The 22,891-nt window shown below is 43.8% G+C and overlaps 1 protein-coding gene across 3 annotated transcripts in view; it reads right to left on the bottom strand.

Moving 5' to 3' along the window:
- HSD17B3 (hydroxysteroid 17-beta dehydrogenase 3) overlaps nucleotides 1–22,891 on the bottom strand; it is a 254,388-nt gene that overhangs the window by 197,171 nt on the left and 34,326 nt on the right. For 2 of the 3 annotated variants that reach the window (XM_073545952.1, XM_073545953.1), the window contains exon 1: nucleotides 2,311–2,520. The exons of the other annotated variant lie outside the window; for it this stretch is intronic. In XM_073545952.1, the coding sequence (XP_073402053.1) occupies nucleotides 2,311–2,461 (151 nt within the window). In that variant the 5' untranslated portion in view covers nucleotides 2,462–2,520. Of the gene's footprint in view, nucleotides 1–2,310; nucleotides 2,521–22,891 lie in introns of those variants that run through there. 3 annotated transcript variants of the gene reach the window in all.

The following is a 22,891-nucleotide window of genomic DNA, read 5'->3' as shown; positions in this document are numbered from 1 at the left end:
TGGAGCAGCTCGCTGCTGAAGTGGGGGGAATTTCCGCCTATCTCACTCATTCACATGCTGTTGAACCAAGGATCCCTGTTCCTGATGTGTTTTCTGGGGATCGGTCTAAATTTTTGAATTTTAATAATAATTGCAAATTATTTCTTGCCTTGAAGCCTAACTCATCGGGGAGCTCTGCGCAGCAGGTTAAAATTGTCATCTCCTTGCTGCGCGGCGATCCTCAGGATTGGGCGTTTTCTTTGACACCTGAAGATCCTGTTTTGACTAATGTGGATGCATTTTTTCAAGCCTTGGGGTTGTTATATGATGAACCTAATGCTATTGATCAAGCTGAGAGAGTCCTATTGGCATTGAACCAGGGTCAGGATCCTGCAGAGTTATACTGTCAGAAATTCCGAAAGTGGGCGGTCCTTACTACATGGAATGATAGTGCATTGGTAGCTCTCTTTCGGAAGGGTTTGTCTGAGACTTTAAAAGATACTATGGTGGGATATCCTGTTCCCTCTGGTCTTGACGATTCTATGTCATTAGCCATTCAAGTTGATCGGCGTTTACGTGAACGCAAGACTACACGGGAGGCGCTGCCACATTTTGAACAAATGTCTGAACCTATGCAATGTGATGGAGTTTTGTCTAGGGCGCAACGTCAGGAGTTTAGAAGGCGTAATAAGCTGTGTTTTTTCTGTGGAGATGCCTCTCATGTTATTTCTGTGTGCCCTAAATGAGAGAAACATTTTGCACACACATTTGCTGTGGGCGGTGTACAACCTAAGTTTCTTTTGGCAATTACTCTGATCTGCTCCTTATCCACATTTTCCGCGAAGGCTTTTGTGGATTCAGGAGCGGCCTTGAATCTAATGGACTTGGATTTTGCTAAACGTTGTGGTTTTCCTATGACACCTCTGCGGACGCCTATTCCTTTGAGGGGTATTAATGCTACTCCTTTGGCAAAGAATAAACCTCAGTTTTGGACCCAGGTGATAATGCGGGTCGCCCCAGACCACCAAAAAAATTGCAGATTTTTGGTGTTGCATAATATACATGATACCATTGTTCTGGGTTTTCCCTGTTTGCAAACCCATAATCCAGTTTTGGATTGGAAATCTGTGTCTGTGGTGAGTTGGGGTTGTCGGTGTGCTCTTGGTGACACTCCTGTTTTCTCCACCTCTCCCCAGTCGCATGATGTTCCTGACTATTTGGCTGATTTTTATGATGTATTTAGTGAGAGAAAGTCTGCGTCCTTGCCTCCTCATAGGAGTTATGACTGTGCAATTGAGTTGAGACCTTGGTGTAAATTTCCCAAGGGTCGACTTTTCATTTTATCTGTACCCGAACACGAGGCTATGCGATCTTATATTAAGGAGTCATTGGAGAAGGGTCATATTAGACCATCCTCTTCGCCCTTAGGTGCTGGGTTTTTTTTCATGGCCAAGAAGGATGGTTCATTAAGGCCTTGTATTGACTATCGTTCCCTCAACAAAATTACGGTTAAATTTCAGTATCCATTACCCCTGAGTTCTGATTTATTCTCCAGAGTTAAAGGTGCTTGCTGGTTTACTAAGCTTGACCTCAGGGGGGCGTATAATCTTATTCGCATCAAGCATGGGGTTGAATGGAAGACAGCGTTTAATACTCCGGAGGGACATTTTGAGTACCTGGTGATGCCTTTTGGGCTCACTAATGCCCCTTCTGTCTTCTAATCCTTCATGAATTATATTTTCCCGGACTTTGTGGATAAGTTTTTGATCATCTATCTGGATGATATTTTGATCTTTTCCAGGGATTGGGAATCTCATGTGGAACATGTTCGGACAGTGTTCCGGATTTTGAGGGAGAATTCCTTGTATGTTAAGGGATCGAAATGCTTTTTTGGTGTACAGAGGATTTCATTTTTGGGATTTATTTTGTCTCCGTCAACTATTGAAATGGACCCGGCCGGGGCGTGGCCTGGGCACCTAACAGGGAAGAAGCACTTCACTTGGGCTCCTGCTTTTAGAACACGAAACTTCCTCTTTAAACTTTACAATTTGCTGCAAAACATCCTGACTTGGTTCCCCTGCTACCATGGAAGATACCTGTAGGATTCAGCACCCCGAGGTGGCCGGCGAGGGGCAAGCCAGGTTCCCTGGCTATCACCCCGGGTTCTGGACACAGACCTGGGCTGGGAGCATAACTCCAGGAGGGCTTCAAGCAGAACACTGAGATCGGAACTATACCCGTGGGACTGCTCCTAGCACGCACAGAGAAACAGTGGAGGTAAGGCCTTCTTATAGCACCTCCACATAGTCAGGGTGCAGCCCTGGGTCTTACCTTCAGTGCTGTCCCAGTTCAGACACGGGAGAGATGGTGTCCCTGAGGAGAAGGAGGCATCTCCAAGTGACAAAGTGGTTGTGCTCCAGAGGTGCAACGGCGGCGATTGCGCCCCCCTCGGGACCCCGGGGCTCCATGTGGGCGACGCCATTTTGCAAGCTCTGATAGCTGAAGAAGAAGGGAGCGGGAAACTGGGCTGCAGTTGCCTTAAAAAAAAAAAAAAAAAAAAACAGGAAAGGCTCTCTTTTTGCCTTATACTCTACTGCCATCTAGTGGTCATCGAAATAATAGCCTGTTGTAAAGAAATTACTACGAGAAAGAGCCATGGAGGAGATATACACCCCTGTATAATGTCTGCGTAGAGGGGAGACTTGCCTTTCCGCCCAGATGGAGGACATAAGTGGACAGCTATAATTTTAACGGTTTTACATCAATAAATAATATTGAAAGGAGATATAATACATTGCACGGACTAGGGGACGACCTGGCGGGGCTGAGGAGGAGACGAGGTTCAAGCTGGTCATACAGATTAAGAAGGGGGCAGCCGTTTATGACCCCTTTGGACAAGTTTCTTACTAAGAGAGACTGTGTTGCGAGTGACCCCATGCCACCAAAGTCACAACGACAATCAATCCATAAAGGCACTCAAGCGAAAAATAAAACTACGTGGTCGGGCCCAGTGGGTATGGACCTGGACTCTACGCCCTCACTGTCTGCTCTGGTGTCACAGCAGGAGGACGGGGGGGGTCGCGTGACTCCCCATCAGAGACTGAGTCGGGAGAGATGGAACACCATTTTGACCACAGAGGATTGAAGAAGTATCTGGATCTCCTCCCTACCAAAGAGGACTTCAAATCCCTGATCTCAGAAGTAAAAGAAACCTGTAAGTCAGAGATTAACTCAATCCGCCAAGATGTTGGGCTACTAGCAGACAGAGTGGACTCAATGGAAAGGGATCACGATGCTACTAGACAGTACATCATCAAACTACAAAAGAACGTGACTTCTTATGCTCAGGCTCTGAGTGAAACTAACAAACATCTGGAAGACCTGGACAACAGAGGACGCCGTAATAATATCCGAGTGAGAGGCGTCCCTGAGGCCACGGGTAATGAGGATGTCCATGCCATACTTGAAACCATATTCAACACTGTACTGGAGTGCCCCACAACTCAAAGGATAAAATTGGACAGAGCACATAGAGCATTACGCCCCAGGGGGCCGCAAAATCAGTCTCGTGACATTATTTGCTGTGTCCATGACTTCCAATTAAAAGAGTCTATTATGGCTAAAGCCCGTGCTTCGGAGAGAATTGAATATCAAGGGACTCGGATCCAATTATTTCCTGATTTATCTTGGATCACCCTACAGAAAAGGAGACATCTGCAGCCACTACTTGCATCCTTAAAAGATAAGGGCATCCGATATCGCTGGGGGTTCCCGTTTGCCCTCATAGCCTCAAAAGATGGTCGTACGGTAGTGCTTCGATCTATTCGGGACCTCCCAGCCTTCTGCACTGACCTGGGGGTTCCTCCGCCCTCCCTGGTGGACTGGGAATTGGAGATGCCGTCCAGTCCACTCCGTCCGGTTTGGCAACAGGTGGACTCTAGGGGGGGATCTCCCTCATCACGACCTAAGGCACGACCGGCTCCGACCTGAGATAACAATTTTTCATATTTTTTCTTCCTTCTGGGAACTGGAGCCCTGTGTTTGAATCTCTGGTTTCAAGCTGGAGTCCCCCCTTGGGGGGCAGTTGGTGGGGGATCTTGTGCCCTCCCCAGTTTATTATAGGGACTTTGGTTGGTTCTTTCTTTCATAAGTAGCTGTTCACTTTTTTCTTTTTCTTTTATGATAATATATCTGGTTAAGACTCCTCACACTATTTGCATTGGCTTGCTACTAGGGCGGTGAGAATTGAACACTCCCCTCTCTTAAATGTTTAGAATCTAGCTTTTGACACTGACTGTGATAGCAGTGTGTCCATAGCTACAGACCCCCTTTTAAGGGTTAGAGTTACCCTGGTTCCTCCTACGGAAGAGTTGGTAAAGGAGGTCAGGGTTTAGATATTGGTAAAGTTTTACGTTATGCCAATGTTTTTTTCTCTGACCCTGGCCGGAGAGGACGGTAGCGGAGAAGGCTTTCGCCTGTGGCTTCACTCCTCTCTGGTAATATTTGTGACATGTAAATGTTGTATCTATGTGTTGTGTGTATTGTAAATGTCTTCTCCCATTCCTTATGTGTCTACCCTGATTGTGGTGAGGGAATCTTCTGTACCTCTTTGAGAGCCATCCATCGTGGGCCATCAGGCAATTTTGAGATGGGCAATACCCGGTTGGTCTCTGTATGTAATGCTAATTTTGCTTTCTGCTACTACAACCTAAAATATGGTTAAAATTTTAACACTAAATGTTAAGGGTTTAAACTCAAACATTAAGAGACGAATGGCGCTTGGTGAGATGCGGACCCAGCGAGCTGATGTGGTTTTCTTACAGGAAACACACCTGAATCTCAATGGGAACTGCAATTTCGCTAAACACCTTTACCCCACAATTTTCTTAGCCTCCCAGGAAAGGAAAAAAGCCGGTGTGGCGATTTTGATATCAAGGACCTGTCCCATCCAAGTTACTACCTCCCTGGCAGACCCACAGGGTAGGTACCTTATCCTACAAGGGTCATATAAGGAAGTTCCAATTATTCTGTGTAACATCTACGCCCCTAATACCTCCCAGGTCCTCTTTTTGAACCGGGTACTCCTCAAATTAACACGCCTCCCCTCCTCAGCGTGGATTGTGGGTGGAGATTTTAACACTATTTTCTCTGACTCATTGGACAGGTTGACCATTAACAATCAATTGTCGAGCCCGTCTCAACGTAAATTGACAGCTGCCTTTCGAAGACTGATCCGCAGGTTTGCCTTATTTGATCTATGGCGAGTTAAACATCCCTCAGAAAAAACCTTTACCTTCTACTCCCCCCCTCATGGCACAAACACCAGGATCGATTTTTTCTTTGGCAACATTCAGACCCTTAGATTGACGAGCAATGTGGATATTGGTGCAATAACGTGGTCAGACCACGCGCCAATGACTCTCACCCTAGACCAGACAATCCCACGTACAAGAGTCTGCCACTGGAGGCTCAATGAGTCCCTCCTCAAGAGGGCTCCCTACAGAGACAAACTGGAAGCCGGATTGATGGAATACTTCGAGAACAATGAGGGGTCAGTGCCTAATTTTTCTACTGTCTGGGAAGCCCATAAGGCCGTCTTTAGAGGGCAATGCATAGCATTAACTCTCGTATAAAAAAAGATAGATTATATCAGAGAGATCAGCTCCTCAAAAGTCTCAGAGACTTAGAGAATAGGATTACCCTTAACCCAACAATACGTACCCTTAGAGGTATAGTAAAGACTCGTGCCCAACTGAGGGACTTAGCGGTCAATACAACAGAAAAATTACTACTTTATAGCAAGCATAAATATTATGACAAAGGAAATAAACCTCACTCCCTTTTAGCCCGCCAACTTAGAGAGGATAGGGGGAACTCATCCGTTTATGCCTTGAGAGATTCGGGAGGGAATATGTTCTATGATCCCACTAAAGTCGCAAACATCTTTCAGGATTATTTGTCAAGATTGTATTCTTTGCCTAGCACTCTTCCTACAGACCCAGGAAAACAGAGGGACCTAATCCACTCCTTTCTTGAGCAGTGTAAGCTGCCTACTCTTACTAAGAACACTGTAAATACACTGAATAAAGAAATCACGGGTGAAGAGGTAGGAGAGGTGCTTAAATTACTTCCTAATGGAAAATCACCGGGTCCAGATGGCCTGACATACTTCTACTACAAGGCGTTTGCGGTTCGACTCACCCCCTATTTAGTTAAATTATTTAATAGCTTCCTCACGGGCTCCCCTATACCCGCAAGTATGCTACATTCTTACATTACGCTTATACCCAAACCGGGGAAGGATGCTATGGAATGTGCCAATTATAGGCCCATAGCACTCCTTAATGCTGATATGAAAATCTTTACTAAACTACTGGCTCTACGTCTTTCAGCGCTACTCCCTCACCTAATACACAAAGACCAGGTGGGTTTTGTCCCATGTAGACAGGGAGGAGACAATACCAGGAAGATCATTGACTTAGTAGAGGTTGTTAATAAGACAGAGAGTGAAGCACTCCTTCTTAGTTTGGATGCGGAGAAGGCATTTGACCGACTGGGGTGGCCATTCATGTTCGAAACGTTACATCATTTTGGAATTTCGGGTGCATTTATTACTGCCCTGAAAAGTCTATATTCATGCCCCTCAGCTTCGGTCAGGCTTCCTTATGCCACATCTCAACCCTTTCAAATACACAACGGCACCCGTCAGGGATGCCCTTTGTCCCCCCTTCTTTTTGTCTTGTGTATTGAACCATTGGCTGCTGCTATTCGCAATGACCCTAATATACGTGGAGTAATGGTACGAGATAAGGAGTTTAAGCTATCTCTATATGCGGATGATGTCCTATTGATTTTGTCCCAACCACATATCACCCTCCCGAATTTGCATTCCTTATTGCTACAATTTGTCGGGGTATAAGGTCAACCAGAACAAAACGGAAGCTCTGCCTCTTAATATTCCACAGGTGCGGGTTTCCTCATTACAGGAAAACTACAACTATAAATGGAAAAATATATCCTTGACATACCTGGGGATACAATTAACATCTAAGTATAAGCTATTATACCAGCAGAACTATCCTAGTTTATTTACTGAGATAAAAAAGCTCCTGCTCAATTGGAACAGGCTCCCGTTGTCTCTGTTTGGCAGAATCTCTGCAGTCAAAATGTCTGTTCTGCCAAAGCTACTTTACCTATTTGAGACCCTTCCGGTGTGTGTGCCATACAAAGAGTTGCGCAACATTCAGTCTAGTATACTTCAATTTGTTTGGGCCCACAAGAGACATAGAATCAAGAAAACCACTTTATTTGACAGTAAACTGAGAGGAGGCTTGGGGGTCCCAGATATTACTAGGTACTACTGGGCAGTACACTTACGTCACATCCCTGCATGGTCTAATCGCTGTGCCTTCTCTAGATGGATGGAAATAGAGAAGTTATGGCTTGCCCCAATACACCCCAACTCCTACCTCTGGGGCACCTCATCTAACAAGCTTGATCCACATACCCTGGGCCCTATAGCCTTCACTAAGAGGATATGGGACTGTTGTGTCAAAAAGTTTCCACTTAAATCCGAACGTTCTCCCTTGACTTCTTTTCTTTTTAATCCCAGAATGCCAGACGGTATGCAGGGTATAGCGACTAAAACATGGTTTGACAGGAAACTCTTTTGCTTTGCTGACATAGTAGACGCAAGTTCCAGAGTCCTTCTCCCCTACGCCAACATATCTGCTAAATTCAATCTCCCTGGCAATTTCCAGTATCGGTATTTACAAGTAAGACACCTGATGCATTCCCTTTTTGCCTCCTTAGAAGTCTCTATCCCTACACTATTTGAAAGATTATGCAGAGCTGGGGTTTCTACTAAAGGCCTCATCTCAGATATATATCGTATTTTAGTTGCCCCATGCCCAGAAGACAAGCCAAATCACACCTATATGAGGAAATGGGAAGATTTCCTTGGTGAGACCATTCCCTTGTGTACGTGGAAACGGATCTGGGATACTGCCTCAAAGACATCTTCGTGCTATGTTTATAAGGAAAATCAGTATAAATTAATTATGTATTGGTATCACACCCCATCACTACTACATAAACTAAACCCAACTATACCTGACAATTGTTGGAGGTGTGGAGCTACAGGAGTAGACATACCGCACATATTCTGGGTATGCCCCAATATCCAGGGTTTCTGGAGGCTGGTGCAATCTCTTATTTATAAAGTAACTAACCTTCGGGTTCCCCTGGATCCTAAATTCTACATATTAAATATACCACTTGTTCAGCTGGGGAAGAGAGTGAAGCGGTTACTGTTGCATATGACCACAGCCGCCAGGTGTCTAATTGCCTGTAACTGGAGGTTAGCCCACCCACCCTCACTTGCCGATCTCCATTCTCGGATCCAAGATGTGAGAAGGATGGAGTATCTATCTGCCTTGTCAAATGACATGGTAGATCTTTTTGAAAGTGTTTGGTCACTATGGGACACTTATTGGGCCAATAAAGAATAACAGTGAAGTTTGGCCTTGATGGAAGCCTGAAATATTCACCTTCCCCGCTCCTTCCCCCCCTCCTTATATTTCCCTGTCTAGTATTGTATTGTTCGTCTTGTCATATTCCCTGTTTTCATTGTATTAGTGGATATTAAGATATGTATACTGATTTCTGGTTTACAGTTATTGCTAACAAGCTTGTGAGACATATCTATACATTCATGTACTTTTTCTGTATCTGTTTAAAAATGTTAATAAAATACACAGTTAAAAAAAAAAAAAGAAATGGACCCGGCCAAGGTACAGGCCATGTATGATTGGGTTCAACCCACTTCTTTGAAGGCTCTCCAGAAGTTTGTGGGATTTGCTAATTTTTATCGTAAATTTATAGCTAATTTTTCTGGTATTGCTAAACCACTGACTGATTTAACTAAGAAGGGTGCTGATGTGCTGAATTGGTCTTCAGAGGCTGTTTCGGCCTTTCAGGAGCTGAAGCGGAGGTTCACTTCTGCTCCGGTTTTGCGGCAACCTGATGTCTCACTTCCTTTTCAGGTGGAGGTAGACGCTTCAGAGATTGGTGCAGGAGCTGTTTTGTCCCAAAACGATCCGGTGATGTCTAAAATGAATCCCTGTGCCTTCTTTTCCCGAAAGTTCTCCCCATCTGAAAGCAACTATGATGTGGGGAATCGGGAATTGTTAGCCACGAAATGGGCATTTGAGGAGTGGAGACATTGGTTGGAGGGAGCTAGACATCAAGTTGTGGTCCTCACTGACCACAAGAATTTGATTTACCTTCAGTCGGCCAAACGCTTGAATCCTAGACAGGCTAGGTGGGCCTTGTTTCTTACACGTTTTGATTTTGTGGTCTCCTTTCTTCCAGGCACTAAGAATGTTAAGGCAGATACCCTTTCTAGGAGTTTCTTTGCTGATTCTCCTATTGTGACCAAGCCTACTATCATCCTAGGTGAGGGGATAGTTCTTTATGCCATCTCACCCGATTTGAGACGTGCTCTGAAAGAATTCCAGGAGGACAAACCTGAGTGTTTTCCTATGGGAAAATTGTATGTTCCTGACCAGTGGAGGAAGAGAGTGATGTCTGAAGTTCATTGCTCCGCATTGGCTGGTCATCCAGGTATTTTTGGTACCAGAGATTTGGTGAGTCGGTCTTTTTGGTGGACCGCCTTATCTCGTGATGTCAGGAATTTTGTGCAGTCCTGTGGGACTTGTTCCCGGTCTAAACCCTGTTCTCGCTCTAGTGGGTTGTTGATGCCCTTGCCGGTGCCTAAGAGGCCATGGACCCATATTTCAATGGATTTTATTTCTGATCTTCCTGTCTCTCAGAGAATGACTGTGATTTGTGATAGATTCTCTAAGATGGTCCATCTTGTACCACTCCCAAAGTTGCCATCTTCCTCAGAGTTGGTACCCTTGTTTTTACAACAGGTGGTTCGGTTGCATGGGATTCGTGAGAACATTGTATCGGACAGAGGAGTTCAGTTTGTTTCCAGATTCTGGAAAGCCTTTTGTTCCAAGCTGGGAATTCAGTTGTCCTTCTCCTCTGCGTTTCACCCTCAGACCAATGGGCAGACTGAGAGAACAAACCAGACTTTGGCGTCCTATTTGAGATGTTTTATATCTGCTGATCAGGATGATTGGGTTTCATTTTTGCCCTTGGCCGAATTCGCTTTAAATAATACAGCTAATTCTGCCACCTTGATGTCGCCCTTTTCCTGTAACTTTGGGTTTCATCCTCGATTTTCTTCAGGGCAAGTGGAATCTTCAGCCTGCCCAGGTGTTGACACTGTGGTAGAGAGAATGCAGCAGATTTGGGACCAAGTAGTGGATAAGTTGTCTCTCTCCCAGGAAAAGGCCCAGCGGTTTTCTAACCGGCATAGGACCATTGGTCCCCGGTTTAAAGTGGATGATATGGTTTGGTTGTCATCAAAGAATATCTCTTTGAAGGTGGCTTCTCCAAAGTTCAAGCCAAGATTTATTGGACCTTACAAGATTTTGGAGATTCTTAATCCAGTTTCTTTTCGATTGGCTCTTCCTGTTACGTTTAAGATCCATAACGTGTTTCATAAGTCGCTGTTAAAGAGATATGTTGAGCCAGTAGTTCCTATGGCTGCACCTCCTGACCCTGTATTGGTTGAAGGTAATGTGGAATATGAGGTAGAGAAAATACTGGATTCTCGTCTAGCTAGACAGAGACTCCAGTATTTGGTCAAGTGGAAGGGTTATGGCCAGGAGGACAATTCTTGGGTCTCTGCCTCTGATATTCATGCCGATAGATTGGTTCATGCTTTTCATCGGGCCCATCCTGATCGGCCTGGTGGCGTGGATGAGGGTTCGGTGGCCCCTCCTCAAGGGGGGGTACTGTTGTGAGCTCATTTTCGGGTTTGCCTCTGGCTTCTGGTGAGGGTTATGGAGCTGGCTGTGCTGACAGAGGAGTAGTGAGTTCTCTATCTGGACTCCCTCTGTTGGTGAAGGGAGGTAATGAAGCTGATCTAAATGGCAGAGACCGGCCACTTGAGGAAGAGTACTGCGATTGGAAATCAGGAGTTTCTGATTGGATTTAAGGCAGCCGACTCCCTAGTTTCTTGCTGGTGATTTTTCCTGACTATGGCTCCTGGTTTCCAGTTTGGTTCCTGCCTTCCTAAAGCTAAGTTTTCTCTGCTATTGTTCATATGAGTTTTTGTCTGGTTTACTTAGTTTTTGTGTTCAGCCAGCCCTGGCTGGGACTGGGCTGAAACCCCATTTTGTCTCTGATCAGTTGATCTCTTTTGCTCTGTCTTCAGAATATACCTAAGTGCTGATATAGTTATTTGAAGTCTAGCGACTTCAGGGCCTTTTTCTATCAGACGTGTTGGACATTCTTTTTGGCAGGGTTTTTTGCGTGATTGCAGACAGCAGCTTTTCTTTCCTGTCCTTTCTAGTTAGCGAGGGCCCCATCATTTGCTCAGCCTATCTTTCTACCTGTGTCTGTGTTTTTATCTTGTTTCACCGACAATACATGTTGGGGGCTGTATATTGCTTTGGGGTCTGCTCTGGGGCAGTTTAGATTTTCCCCTTCATTCTTTAGGCTTATTTAGTTCTCCGGCCGTGACGAGGTATCTAGGACCACCGTAGGCACGCTCCACGGCTACTGCTAGTTGTTGTGGATAGGATCAGGGGTCTGCAATCCGCTAGTTACCAACCTCTCCGGTTTTCTGGGCTTAGCTTGCTTTTTGTTTTTTCCTCCTCGGTGACTCATTCATAACAGGGAAGCATGCTCACTTATATGCTCCCAGCCAGTAATTCCAGATTCCCAATCATCGCCGTCAGGTGGCAAATTTCCATCAGGCTGGCCAGCTCCACTACTCCCAGTAACCACCAGAGGGAGCTCCAGCTCAGAAGTCCGAGCAAGGGAATTCACAACAGTCGGCATATCAAAACGTCACTACTTCCCTTCCGAGCCCCTACATGTGCCCAAACAGTGGTCCCCCCACATATGGGGTACCAGCGTACTCAGGACAGACTGGACAAAAACTTTTGGGGTCCAATTTATCCTGTTACCCTTGTGAAAATAAAAAATCACTTTTTGAGGAAAAAAAAAGATTTTTTATTTTCACGACTCTGCGTTATAAACTTCTGTGAAGTACTTGGGGGTTCAATGTGCTCACCACACATCTAGATAAATTCCTTGGGGGGTCTAGTTTCCAAAATGGGGTCACTTTTGGGGAGTTTCTACTGTTTAGGCACATCAGGGGCTCTGCAAACGTACATGACACCCGCAGACCATTCCATCAAAGTCGACATTTCAAAACGTCACTACTTCCTTTCCGAGCCCCGATGTGTGCCCGAACAGTGGTTCCCCCACATATATGGGGAACCAACGTACTCAGGACAAACTGTACAACAACTTTTGGGGTCCAATTTCTCCTGTTACCCTTGTGAAAATAAAAAATTGAAGGCTAAAAAATCATCTTTTGAGGAAAAAAAAAGATTTTTTATTTTCACGGCTCTGCATTATACTCTTTTGTGAAGCACCTGGCAGGTTCAAAGTGCTCACTATGCATCTAGATAAGTTCCTTAGGGGGTCTAGTTTCCAAAATGGGGTCATTTGTGGGGGAGCTCCAAAGTTTAGGCACACAGGGGCTCTCCAAACACGGCATGGTGTCCGCTAACGATTGGAGCTAATTTTCCATTCAAAAAGTCAAGTGGCGCTCCTTCCCTTCTGAGCCCTGCCGTGCGCTGAAACAGTGGTTCCCTCCCACATATGGGGTACCAGCATACTCAGGACAAACTTGACAACAACTTTTGTGGTCCAATTTCTCCTGTTACCCTAAAAAATAGCGGGCTAAAATATAATTTTTGAGGAAAAAAAATGATTTTTTATTTTCATGGCTCTGCATTTATAAACTTCTGTGAAGCACTTGGGGGTTCAAAGTGCTCACTACACATATAGATAAGCTCCTTGGGGGGGTTTAGTTTCCAAAATGGGGTCACTTGTGGGGGGTTTCTACAGTTTAGGCACATCAGGGGCTCTGCAAATGCAACATGACGTCCCCAGAACATTCCACCAAAGTCTGCATTCCAAAATGGGGCTCCTTCCCTTCTGAGCTCTCCCATGCGCCCAAACAGTGGTTCCCCCCACATATGGGGAATCAGTGTACTCAGCACAAATTGCACAACAACTTGGGTAGTCCAATTTCTCCTGTTAGCCTTGTGAAAATAAAAAAAAGCGGGTTAAAAAATCATTTTTGAGGAAAAAAAAATCATTTTTTTTATTTTCACTGCTCTGCGTTATAAACTTCTGTGAAGCACTTGGAGGTTCAAAGTGTTCACCACACATCTAGATAAGTTTCTTGGGGGGTCTAGTTTCCAAAATGGGGTCACTTGTGGGGGAGCTCCAATGTTTAGGCACACAGGGGTTCTTCAAACGCGACATGGTGTCCGCTAACGATTGGAGCTAATTTTCCATTCAAAAAGTCAAATGGTGCTCCTTCTCTTCCGGGCCCTGCTGTGCGCCCAAACAGTGGTTTATGACCACAGGTATCGGTGTACTCAAAAGAAATTGCCCAACAATTATAGGATCCATTCTATCCTGTTGCCCATGTGAAAATGAAAAAACTGAGGCTAAAAGAAAATTTTTGTGAAAAAATGTCCTTTTTTTTTACGGATCAATTTGTGAAGCACCTGGGGGTTCAAAGTGCTCACTATGCATCTAGATAAGTTCTTTGGAGGGTCTAGTTTCCAAAATAAGGTCTCTTGTGGGGGGAGCTCCAATGTTTAGGCACACAGGGGCTCTCCAAACGTGACATGGCAACCGCTAAATATTCCAGCATATTTTCTATTCAAGAAGTCAAATAGTGCTCCTTCCCTTCTGAGCCCTGCCGTGCACCCAAACAGTGGTTTATGACCACATATGAGGTATCGGTGTACTCAGGAGAAATTGTCCAACAAATTTTAGGATCCATTTTATCCTGTTACCCATGTGAAAATGAAAAAAATTGATGCTAAAAGAAAGTTTTTGTTGGAAAAATTAAAATGTCCATTTTTTCCTTCCATGTTGCTTTAGTTCCTGTGAAGCACCTGAAGGGTTAATAATCTTCTTGAATGTAGTTTTAAGTAGCTTGAGGGGTGCAATTTTTAGTATGGTGTCACTTTTGGGTATTTTCTGCCATATAGACCCCTCAAAGTGACTTCAAATGTGAGGTGGTCCCTAAAAAAATAGTTTTGTAAATTTTGTTGTAAAAATGAGAAATCGCTGGTCAACTTCTAAACCTTATAACTTCCTAACAAAAAAAAATTGTTTCCAAAATTGTGCTGATGTAAAGTAGACATGTGGGAAATGTTATTTATTAACTATTTTGTGTCACATAACTCTCTGGTTTAACAGAATAAAAATTCAAAATTTCAAAATTGCGTAATTTTCAAAATTTTCGTCAAATTTCCGTTTTTTTCACAAATAAACGCAAAAATTATCAACCTAAATTTACCACTAACATGAAACCCAATGTGTCATGAAAAAACAATCTCAGAATCGCTAGAATGCGTTGAAGCATTCCTGAGTTATTACCTCATAAAGGGACACTGGTCAGAATTGCAAAAAATGGCCAGGTCATTAAGGTCAAAACAGGCTGGGTCATGAAAGGGTTAAGGGGTTAATGAGTAATCTGGTGGTTAAGGAAGTGCTGTAAAGGCCCCATCTCACAGCGACATCGCTAATGCGTCACCGATTTTGTGACGCAACAGTGATCTCGCCTGTGGTCTCGCTACATGTGACACGCAGCAGTGAATGGCCCCCCTGCTGGATATCGCTGTTCATGCAGGAATGTCCTAGGCCATTTTTTCATCGGCGTCTTGCTTGGCCAGCATGCATCGCTGTGTTTGATCGCTGAATCATTGCCGCGTCGCTGAAGAGATCTGCCTGTTTGGCAGCTTACTAGCGATCGTTTAGCGACGCACCAGCGATCCCTACCAGGTCGTATCGTTGTCGGATTCGCTGGTGCATCGCTAAGTGAAACGGGACCCTAAGCCTTCTTATCTGAGATGGCCCAAACATCAATTTTAAAGACTACTATTGATAGAAAAATGTAAGAATAGTAACACAGGTAGTTGACTGATCAATTGACCCACAGTTGGACCTTTTATAATGACACACAAGCAGTCAGCCAAGAGCCATGCGTGAGGTGTCAGGGTATGGCCCAGCATTTACAGCTTGACAATTAAGTATTAATGAGGACCTGGTTGTTAAGGGAGTGGTGTAAGCCTTCTAACTGCGTGACCTCATACCTCATGCAACACCTTACATTTTTTTTTATTCCTGCCACACACAGATGGCACAAACATCAGTTTTATAGACTACTATTGGTAGAAAAATGTAAGGAAAGTAACACAGGTAGTTGACTAAAAGTAAGTGCAGAGGGCCTTCACCTGTGACCAATCCACAAGTGTGATTTGCACCACGTCTGGACTCTGTTGGCCTAGGCTATGCAAAAAGACATACTGGAACATCGCTAATCAAATGGTTAACTAGTAGGCCGAAAGACCTTTGTAGCGATGCAAGTCGATTACCAGAGGGGTGCAATCGGTGGAAGTGAGCACACAGCGACCATGTTTTAGGCAGCAGCCCATCCAGCCTGGGATAGTGGCAGAGAAATTGTTTGTGAAGTTGCCACAGCGTAGGACCACTGCTAGATTTACACTATTATTGCACATGGCCTTCCCTGGCTCCAGGTTTAGTGGAGACAGCCATTGCTCTATCTCGGCCTGGTTATCTGTCCATAACTCTTGAGCTGCATGACTGTGCTCTCCAAAGCATATTAATTTAAACACTGCCTGATTGTGGGGAGCCATGGCTCCATGGTATGGAGGTGGGGGAGATTCTATCTGCACTGTTGGAACGCGCGTCTGTTTAAGGCTGATGTTGAGTGCACAGGTGGAGGCCCTAGAGGCGGTGGAGGAAGCAGAAGCAATGGAGGAACTGTTAGATACAGAGGTTTGTCCCACAATCCTTGTGGATTCAAAGACTTGTTGAGCAGCCCCTCAACCGCCTGCCTCCACAGCCACCTGAGTTACCCAGTGCTCAGTCAGTGAGATAAAATGCCACTGCCCATCTTTGTTCATCCAGGTGTCAGTGGTGAAATGCACCCCGGCAGACATTTTTTCAGGGAATGGGTGACGTTGTTGGTGACATGCTGTTGTAGCACAGGCACAGCTTTCTTTGAGAAGTAATGGTGACTAGCCAACTGGTACTGGGGGACTGCGAAGGCCATCAACTTTTGGAAACCGTCTGTATCCACCAGTCGGAAGGGCAGCATTTCTGTGGTGATTTGTAGTAGCTAATTGCGCCTAGTGGCAGAACCACTATATTAGGCCTAACAATTTGTAAGTGGAAATCTGGCCTTCTGATTTGCCACCGAAACACAGTTTTAGAACAAACAATTTGCAGTAGCTAACTGGGCTTCTGTAGACTGCCATACAGTATTTACACATCTACTTTGATGATGGAAGATCAATTTCACACAGTATATGTTCACTTTCAGCATCAGCACTAGTGCAGGAGCGACCTCTTTGCACTGTGACACTGAGCAAATGGCACCAGCAAAACAAGTCACATGGCCAGGGTCATGTGACTTTGGAAACCAATTACAGAAGACCTTGTGTCATGATGTTGTGGATGGTTTCTGCACCCTGATTGGTTGCCGGAATCAACACACATAAAGTTAAAGGAAGAAAAAAGAAAAAACATGTGCGGCTCCTCTGACCTAGACACACCCCCTCCCCTCATCAAATATGTCCCCCGCCCTCCTGCTAATCATGGAGCAGCACTATCATAGCCAACGTAATAACAAAAGCATTAGTGGAAAAGCGATGATTTACCGAACTGTGACCGACTTTTGCCAACTTTGAGTAAGAAGGCTTGAAAGTAAACACGAGTTTGAATGTGCTACGCTTGTGCCGAATTTGAGATTGGCAAACATTGTCCAAACACGTTCTCTCATCTCTAGTCTCTCATGCATCTATCTAAACAAGGAGCAAGAGTCATAGCCTCCTCTGGGGACTGCGGCTAGGAAATGTAGACCTGCATACACTTAATCTTACCGAAAGAACTGACTCCGAAGAGGAGGGTCATTCCAGGAGGTCTTTACTACCCAGATTCTAAACTCTGAGAAGTAGTCCTCAGATTTAGAGCCTTCATTGGGGATCTTGGATTTAGCTGCAGTGACTTTGACAGGGTTGTCATAAGTGAGAGTGATGCTCTGTAGGTGGGAGTAATTCGGGGTGAAAGAACGTGCGAGCTGTCGTTGACACTTGATATCTGCAACCTTCAAGGTTAAAGACTGCAGTTGTGCAGCCAAGTCCTTCACAGGATCCATGCATCAGAAATGCACTAATGGGCTGGCTATAATGTTATGAACGTGTGCACACTCACACATGGAAAATGTCACACCTATATCTATGAAATTACTCCTGGGGAAGAAGTGATCCTGGTAGTCTTGTGACTTTTCTTTCATTAGAGAGCTATGGATGTGTCTGGCCAATGACAGCTCCTAGCTAATCAGGTGCCAGGTGACAAAAATAAAGTGCCACTTTGCAGATAAAAGACTATGTGGCACAACCTACCTGACAATCTAAAAGCAGAGGTAATGATGAAGTGAAGACCATGAACCAAAAAAGGAAAAAAAATGAACTTGCAGAAGTAGGCTACTACAGTGGTGTAGGCAATGAAACTACCTTCACCTTAAATATTAACAACTCCATCTCTTCAGGCATACAATAGTGGCAACTGGTTAAAGTCTCTGGAATACAGGGACCAATATAGGCTTGAAGTCAGGGTGATCTCTGTAATGTGATGCAATCATTAAAGCTATGTTACTGATATACACTGCATGGAGAATATCAAGAAGGAAAGTAGACAATGTGTTAAGAAAATATATGAAAATATGAAGATTACACTCAATATGATAGATACAGTATGTGGTTAGATTGTTGTTTGATAGTCAAGACATTTCATACTTCATGTTAACCAAGTTTGTACTTTGGCAAAAAATACCCGTTTTTATCAAGATAGGTTCCTTGGATTCTATTATTCTGAATTTATTATTGTAGCCTATTTAATCCTATATATTCGGATTACTGTATATATTTATAGAATACAGTGATTTCCTGCACTTTTATTATGGTATCAAATGATAACATTGCGGGTTATAGTTAATTAGTGACAAAATGTACAATTGGTGGAGGAAGGTTGAACTTGATGGACCTAGGTCTTTTTTCAACCTATGTAATTATGTAACTAATAAATTATATGGTAACTGGTTATCCAATCTCTCTAGTTCTCTCATGTAATCTCACATTTTAGAACTTAAAGTGAACCTGTCAGGCAATTCATGCTGCCCAAACTTTCATCCAGCTACTGTAAATGAGGCATCCAGTTTGAAGATCAGGTCAGGTACCATAGTCAGAGACTAGTTTAGCATTGCCCCTGGCCGGCTCTTCCCAGCACCGCTCTTGGTTATTGAATGGTCTCTCCATATCTGCATGCAAGAGAGAGACTTTCAATCACCTGCAGCTATATCGGGATGAGCTAATCAAGGAAGGAGCCAGACTTGTCCAGATTTTCAAAGAATATTTTCTCTGAAACACTGAAGGCATTTCAGAGAATAATATACATAATATACTTGGCGTCAATTGTGCAGCAGGTAACAGGAAGCAGTGATGGACAATAGGCAGAGCAAGGGTTAACAGATTTTTTTAATAGCAGTATACTCCATGCAGGGAGATAATGAGTTAAGCAGGGGAATAAGGGAGGTGATATTGGCACAGTATGGGTGTTAGAATAGGTATGAAGTAAAGCAACTGTTCATGAAAGGGTCAACTTATCAGTCCGCCCGGCTTCCTGGTTGCAGAGCTGTTGGTTCCAATGATGGCGCCCACACAAGTGGCGCGTGATGTCTTTGGTGTCATCCTGAATAAGCTGGGGGATCCGGTTCCCGGTGATGGTGCTTAGTCCTCGTTGTCCTTAGCGGGGTCTTTGATCCACGGTTCGACGTACGGGATGCAGAGCAGTCTATGTTACTGCCGAAATGTGACTCAGCTCGGCCCCAACAAGTGGGTGAAGAATTACACAGTTCTAACTGAGTCACCTGGTTTGTGTTAGGAGGCACGCATGCAGCAACCAACAGCCCGGAGAGTCTCACTTTCGGTCACGGGAGGCAACGAAGGCATGACAGATTGCGGTCCACAGTCAGTGTCCCTGTACACAGGGGAACTACAGCTCGGGCTTACGCTATCCCGATGCTTGAGGGACGAAGCACCAAACTTCCTCTGCTGCGCGATCTGTCTTCACTCCAAGTCTCCTCTCCCTTTGCCGAGCATAGCCCCTTTTATTAAAGACACGCCCCCTGCTGTATAGTGCAAAGGTTGGTCCAGGTCGGAAAGCTTTCCCCCAGGCAGCAGTGATAACAGCCCCCACAGTTCCAGAACCTGCGCAACAGAGGTACCCCCCGGTTCGGTCCATCTTCTTACACAGCCAAAATCTGATTCATGCTGCCCATGGTCTAGTGAGCATAAATCCCTTGACAGATTCCCTTTAAGACATTGCTTACCACTTTCTAATGCAGAATCCAGGTGAAAGTTCACAGTTCACTGTGGTTGAATGTTAGAAAAAAATTAGTTAACATGGCCCCTTTCTACTATTTGGAGCTCTTTTCTGAATGCTCCAATATTCTCACTTGGTTAAGAACATTCTTTTTTCATCTATGGAATTTGTATACCTATTCATTCTTTCATTCTAGTCTTGAAAAGATCTGAACAAGAGCAACATCTGTCTGAAGTCTCTATAGTCTCTCCATGTTTGCATAGGTTTCCTAACATTAAAAAAACAGTGAGACAACTGTATGAAATAGGAAAATCAGATTGTGAGCTGTTTTGAGGATAGAGACTAATATGGATGATAATTTTTGGACATGTTTAACACATTAATAAATATATAAATAAATATGCTTCTCTACTTTACTTTTCCTTTAAAGAAGCACTCCTCCTCCCATCAAAGTTTTTGTCCTCTTAATATATTATATAGCACTGTGCACTTTTTAATGGCAATGAGTAATACGTGAATAGCACCTCCCAGTGGGCACAATTCCTGCGTGTGACAGCTGTACATGATAGCTGAATTTGCTACCGATTGGGGCCAATTAACCCTTTAAATACTGCTGTCAATATCGGTATTGTTTTTAGTCTGCAAAAGTAGCAAAGCATGATAAAACTATAAAAATCTGGTATTGATGTAATCGTACTGACCCAAAGAAGAAATTGGTCTTATCACTTTTACTTCATGGTGAACCGTGCAAAGCATAAAAAATAAAGCATTAACTGAATTGCAGGTTTTGTTAATTTTGCAGCTGAAAAATCTGATTAAAAAAGCGATCAAAAGATGTTAGGTGCCCCAAAATGGTACCAAAAAATCTCCAACTCGTCATGCTAAACATAAGCCCTCATATAAGATTTTTTGGTAAAAAAAGTTACAGCTCTCAGAGTATAGCGTTTACAAAAAAGCATTTTTATCACGTGATAGCAGCAAATTATAAAAAAAATATATAATTCTGGTATTGTTGTAATCATACTGAGCCAAAGAATAAAGCAGTTTTATCACTTATACCACACAGAGAGCAAAGGAAAAATGAAAATAAGAAACATTTGGAACAAGGCTCAACTCAAATTTATCTTGTGCTCTCCACTGAGCGCTTACGCCGAGGTTTCCTTGTATGTCCCAAAAAATGTATTTCAGATGAAAACACTCACTTATGAAGTCACCACCTAATCTCATCTGCCTGATATGGTATCAAAGTCACAGGTACTAGAAACATACTAGATACAAAACTCTAAATCTATATAAGATAAATATGAATACCAATGCAAACATGGTAAGGATACCCAAGCAATAAGAAAATACCAAATATCTGCCTGAAAATGAAACCCCTAGTATTATATCACTAGAATCTGTAAATTTGATACCACATCAGGCAGTTGAGATTAGGTGGTGACTTCATGAGAACATCTTGTTCATTTTTTGCGAGTCAAGTATTTAGAATGTTTTTAATAATTTAGTGTTTCTCCATGTCTCTTCTCGTTCTATTCAATAAGTCTTTTATATGGTGATCCCATAGCAATTGCATACTTCTTTTTCACTCATGTTCATTAACCTTTAGGTATGTGTTTGGTTGATCCCAATATACAGTAAGGTGAGGCCCTCAGTCCTTTATTTTTCTACTAAACTGGCAGGTTTGAAATTCTCCAGAAATAAAGCACAGCATGGATTTTACAAAATAGTCACTGCAGCCATAGAGTAATTCATTGAAAGGTGCAATTTCTACAATGGGGTCACTTTGGGGTTTTTTCTGCTATTCTGTCACCTTAAGGGCTGCGCAAACTATTCTAGCAAAATCTGTGATCCATAAGCAACATAGTGCAACTTCCTTTTCAAACATGTTCCTCATCATAGAGACAGACTGATTGTGCTTTTGGCCTGGCCTGTGGGCAGAGTCTTATTTTCCTGCTGTAAGCCAGAGAAGCCAAGGAAAGATCTGCCCACAGGTCCGCCCCAAAGCACAAACAGTCTGTCTCTAAGATGAGGAACATGTATGTGCTTCGGGGGGAGGGCTGTGGCCAGGTATTTCCTTGGTTTCTCTGGCTTAGGGCCCCGTCACACATAGCGACGCACCAGCGATCCCGACAACGATATTACCTTGTCAGGATTGCTGTTGTGTCACTACATGATCGCTGGTGAGCTGCCAAATAGGCAGCTTCACCAGCGATCAGTAACAGCGACACGTGGGTAACAAGCGACGCACGTCGCTTAGTTACCCACTGTGTACCTTAGTTACCAGCGCGCTGGTGCAGGGAGCTGGTAACCAAGGTTCACATTGGGTTTCTAAGCTGCGCGCGGCACTTAGAAACCCGATGTGTACCTTGGTTACCAGCTCCCTGCACCAGCGTGCTGGTAACTAAGGTATACATAGGGTTTCTAAGCGCGCCGCTTAGAAACTCGATGTTTACCTTAGTTACCAGCGGCAGCTCGCTGATCTCCCGCCTGTCACATGCAGCGATGTGTGCTGGCCAGCGGGAGACCAGTGATCAAAAAAATGTCCTGGCCATTCCAGGCCGATCAGCGATACCCGGCAGGGGGGCCAGTTGCTGAGAAGTGTCACACACAGCGATCTCGCTGGTGAGATCGCTGTTGCGTCACAAAACTTGTGACTCAGCAGGGATCTCGCTAGCAAGATCGCTATGTGTGACAGGGGCTTTAGAGTAGGAAGATAAGACTCTGCCTACAGTCCCGCCCCAGAGCACGGACATCTTATTAACTGAAAACTTCTAAAACTGATTACACAAGAAGGATTTTTTCAACCCAGGTATCATTTTAATCAGTATAGCAGTGGCAACATGACAATGTATGTAATTTACTTAGCAAAATTCTGCTGATAGGTTTGCTTTAATGACCACTGATACACCTTTTACACATTTTTATGGGAGTTCTTTAAGAGGACCTGTCAGCTTAGTCTTGCTGCTGTTCTATTTTCTATTAATTATTTGTTCGCAAGCAGTTTTATATGCTGCAAAAAGTTTGGCTTTGTCTTATATTGCATTAATACAGCATCAACTGTAGTTATAGGCTACTTCATAGGAGAGGGAGGCCACTGGAAAAAAAATTTGAGGGCTTTGAACATTCCCATAGAAAAAAAAAAACTTGGGCCTCTTTACAATTAAAAGGAACAAGTGTTCTTTACTTTGCTTCAAATAGAGAAATGTTTTCCAGACTAAAGTGCCTTGTTGCTATAGTGCTCACCCTTTAAAATCAAAAGGGCTTATGAGGATTTCAGTGAATATACTGCAAAATATAGTTTTTAATGATTAATTCAATTGTACTAAAC

This window comes from Dendrobates tinctorius, unplaced genomic scaffold (assembly GCF_039654945.1).
Source record: "Dendrobates tinctorius isolate UK_male_01 unplaced genomic scaffold, ASM3965494v1 ptg000144l, whole genome shotgun sequence".
Taxonomy (NCBI): domain Eukaryota; kingdom Metazoa; phylum Chordata; class Amphibia; order Anura; family Dendrobatidae; genus Dendrobates; species Dendrobates tinctorius.
The sequence above is the reverse complement of the archived record's forward strand: the minus strand, read 5'-3'. Positions and strand labels throughout refer to the sequence as shown.